This window comes from Rasamsonia byssochlamydoides (genome assembly GCF_041956645.1).
Source record: "Rasamsonia byssochlamydoides strain NRRL 3658 unplaced genomic scaffold VTN77scaffold_123, whole genome shotgun sequence".
In the NCBI taxonomy this organism is placed as follows: domain Eukaryota; kingdom Fungi; phylum Ascomycota; class Eurotiomycetes; order Eurotiales; family Trichocomaceae; genus Rasamsonia; species Rasamsonia byssochlamydoides.
In genome coordinates this window covers 42,174-45,152 of record NW_027192506.1, presented here as the reverse complement: position 1 = coordinate 45,152, position 2,979 = coordinate 42,174, and the positions used below count along the sequence as shown (strand labels likewise).

Below are 2,979 nucleotides of genomic sequence, written 5' to 3'. Positions count from 1 at the left end.
AGCGCAGAATAGGTGATGAGACGGTCCGATAATGGAAGGGAACAGCAGACTTAGGTAGCGATCAAGGTGGCTGCATATGTCAGTCTGACCTGAAATAGCCTAGGAATTAATCAATCAATCAATCAATCACAATAAGGCTTATCCGCCAGGTCTCCCACATCTGATTAGAATCAGGAATCAAGTCTCCATCATATCGTCTTCTATAGTGGTGCTTGTAGAAGCTTCTCCCCTACATGCTTATAGCCATAACCTCAACACCTTGCACGGTCCACGTGAGACAGCATGGTACCAGCTGCAGAATCCGCGTAACGCACTGCAGATTCCCAAGTATTATCTAGTCTATCGAATCAATTACCAGTCGAGTTCTTGAGATTTTGTCGCATGTATCATTCTTAGTAATTATTAATGGATAGCTAGGTTTACGACATCATCTTCTTACCGGCGCCACAACTCCGGAGCAGCTAGCTACACAGGCATCCCCGCCATCAGTGGACGGATCTGTATCTACAGTCTTTCCCCTTCGCTCAACAAACGTTTTGATATTAGTCAGTGCAGGTGGAAAAAGAGACCATCTGCTCTGATTCCCAAAGTGGCGCCATTGTTCTCTAAGTTATTGCTCGATATCCGACTGACTGTTTCTGCGGATCACATGTGCCTCTGGCCGGAGTATGCTCTCACAACATGCTCACTACTACTGCCTTGAAGTTCGAACCCAACAACCTCTATATTCTGTTGTCTGATCTGGGGTACGACTACCGGTTCCACTGGCAGCTGTTTCTCGCAACATCATCCTCGTCTGGCGCCATCTTCTACCTCGTCAATCGACAGGACAGCAACACCAGCACCACCACCACCAAGACTTGGGTGTACGAGACGATGTCCAGCGCCGATACGAGCGATTTTTCCACACTTATAGTGGCATTGACGGTGACAGTCATTGAGCCAATACTACATGATTCCCTAAGCGACTGCTTAGCACAGATCCCTATCAAATACTCGGCTCGCTTCTGGGAGGATATCACCTGTCGTGTCTGGGTCAAGGAGGCTCTATTTGCGCTTGATTATGAAGGCTATATCAACCTCGTCAAAAGCGTGGACGCCATTGAGAACGAGGCAAAGTCGCTGGCCGTGAGAAACAAGTATTGGGGGCAACAATCGGTTGTCAAGAGTGCTGGAAGCTCTGTGTGAGAATCTCGAATTTATTCTCGGTTGCTGTCTGAAATCCGAGAAAAATATGGCACCTGCCAGCCCTAGCCCTGAGTTTGAGGACCTCGCAGCGGACTCACGCGGTACATCTGCCTTAGACCTCACATAGATGGCAGATAGACCCGTTCATTTCTCTCCCTCTCCGTGAAAGTATTGAGTTGGAATGATTTCCATGAAACTTTGTTGTTGATGATGAATATTCTGAACAAGATGATGAACTCGAGGCGCAGACTGGAATCAAGATTATGCCATTTTCCTCGTCTTCTCTCAAGTTACATCGTTCCTTTGAGATTGATTAATAACGCCCTGGGAATGACATGGATAAGAAGCGAGCCTCCCAGGACAAGTCGATTTTTGGATCCCAGCAAACACTAACTTCTAAGTAAGTGGAAAGGCCGTCTGTGCATGCGAAACTAACTACCTAGGTAGATGCGATCCGGACTATGAACTATGTACCTAGCCAGGCAAAGTATACACAAACCAGCAGGGCCTGTACGGAGTACATATTCTGCTCCTCCAAACAGGAACATGGTGGAATTTGCACTCTCGATGAGCTCAGTCAGGAACTGCACTCTGGTAAAATCGATCTTTCAGATGTCTGTCCACGTCAAGATGGACATATTACCCTAATAGGAATGTTGCTTGCATGCAAGCAGAAGGTCGAGCAGGTCTAGACTCTATGATCTGCAGGCATCGTCCGATGAAATTTGGCAATATGGGAGACAAATTGCGTGAGGTTGTTAGAGAGCATAATTGATCCACTGGATCCTCGATCGCATCATCGATCACGTCAAGTCGAGCGACACAGGCAAACCGAGACAGGGTCTCGATTGTTGCTGTTTGTCGAGCTAATCAGGCATGTATGTAGGTATGTAGGTTCATAACCTAACAGTGCAGACGGAAGTCGCTAGAAAGTTTCCCACTAGTTAACTAATGGTGTTTTTAGTGGGCTCTCTGCAGAAACTAACGTGGGAACTGCATGCATGTGTTGTTTAAGCACTGTACAGATGAACTATATTCGATTTCTGTCCCGTGGATAGCCGTACATATCGCTCTTGTCGATTGTATACTCCGTACTCGACTGGTGAGCGAGTTGGATGCCATGGATTGTCCCGAATGCGTCTGACTTGCGTGCATAGCTATGGCTATGCACAGTACTCCGTACCTCCCTACCGAATCTTCCGTACTGTTAATTTAGTGAGATCTCGTGTGGAGCCGTAGCAGTCTACCTAAAGTCTTGTAACATCGTATGTACTGTACCTGAGTTAGGTAGGTAGATAATTCAACCAAGGTTCGGACCCGCCACTTACCGCAGTCTAAAGATTGAGAGAATCGATGTCATCCATGGACGGATCCAATGGATCTGTCTTAGTATTACTTAAAGGAGTTACACTGTTACAGTGGATAGTGGAAGAGTACCTAGGTAGCGGAGGAGTAAGTCCATCTGGGCTTATCTCCCTAGTATGCTGCTTACTGTCGCTATCTATTACCGAGGTTCCTACAAATGATGAATTGTCAGAGAAATTGATCATCTTTACTACCAGTGTCGCAATTATCTCGATGCTTTTTGTTTTTCTCTTGTGTCGTCTTCATCTATCTTTGCTAGTAGCGCTTGTGGCGGCGCTTAGCTTGGAGATGGCACGATCGAGGATGGCGCCACACAGCACATCCCCCCCGATCCAGCAAGGCTGAGACTTGACTCACTTGAGTCGTACGTATGAAGTGGACAGTGCGAATGACCTTGGATGACATGACTCGACTCCTCTTGGCAGT

The 2,979-nt window shown here is 46.9% G+C and overlaps 1 protein-coding gene across 1 annotated transcript; it reads left to right on the top strand.

Moving 5' to 3' along the window:
* Nucleotides 1-681: 681 nt before the first annotated feature.
* On the top strand, nt 682-1,188 carry VTN77DRAFT_1371 (uncharacterized protein; the record flags this gene model as incomplete). Its single annotated transcript, XM_069417095.1, has 1 exon — nt 682-1,188. The coding sequence occupies one exon, from the start codon at nt 682-684 to the stop codon at nt 1,186-1,188; it is 507 nt and encodes a 168-aa protein (XP_069272972.1).
* Between the last annotated feature and the right edge of the window lie 1,791 nt (nt 1,189-2,979).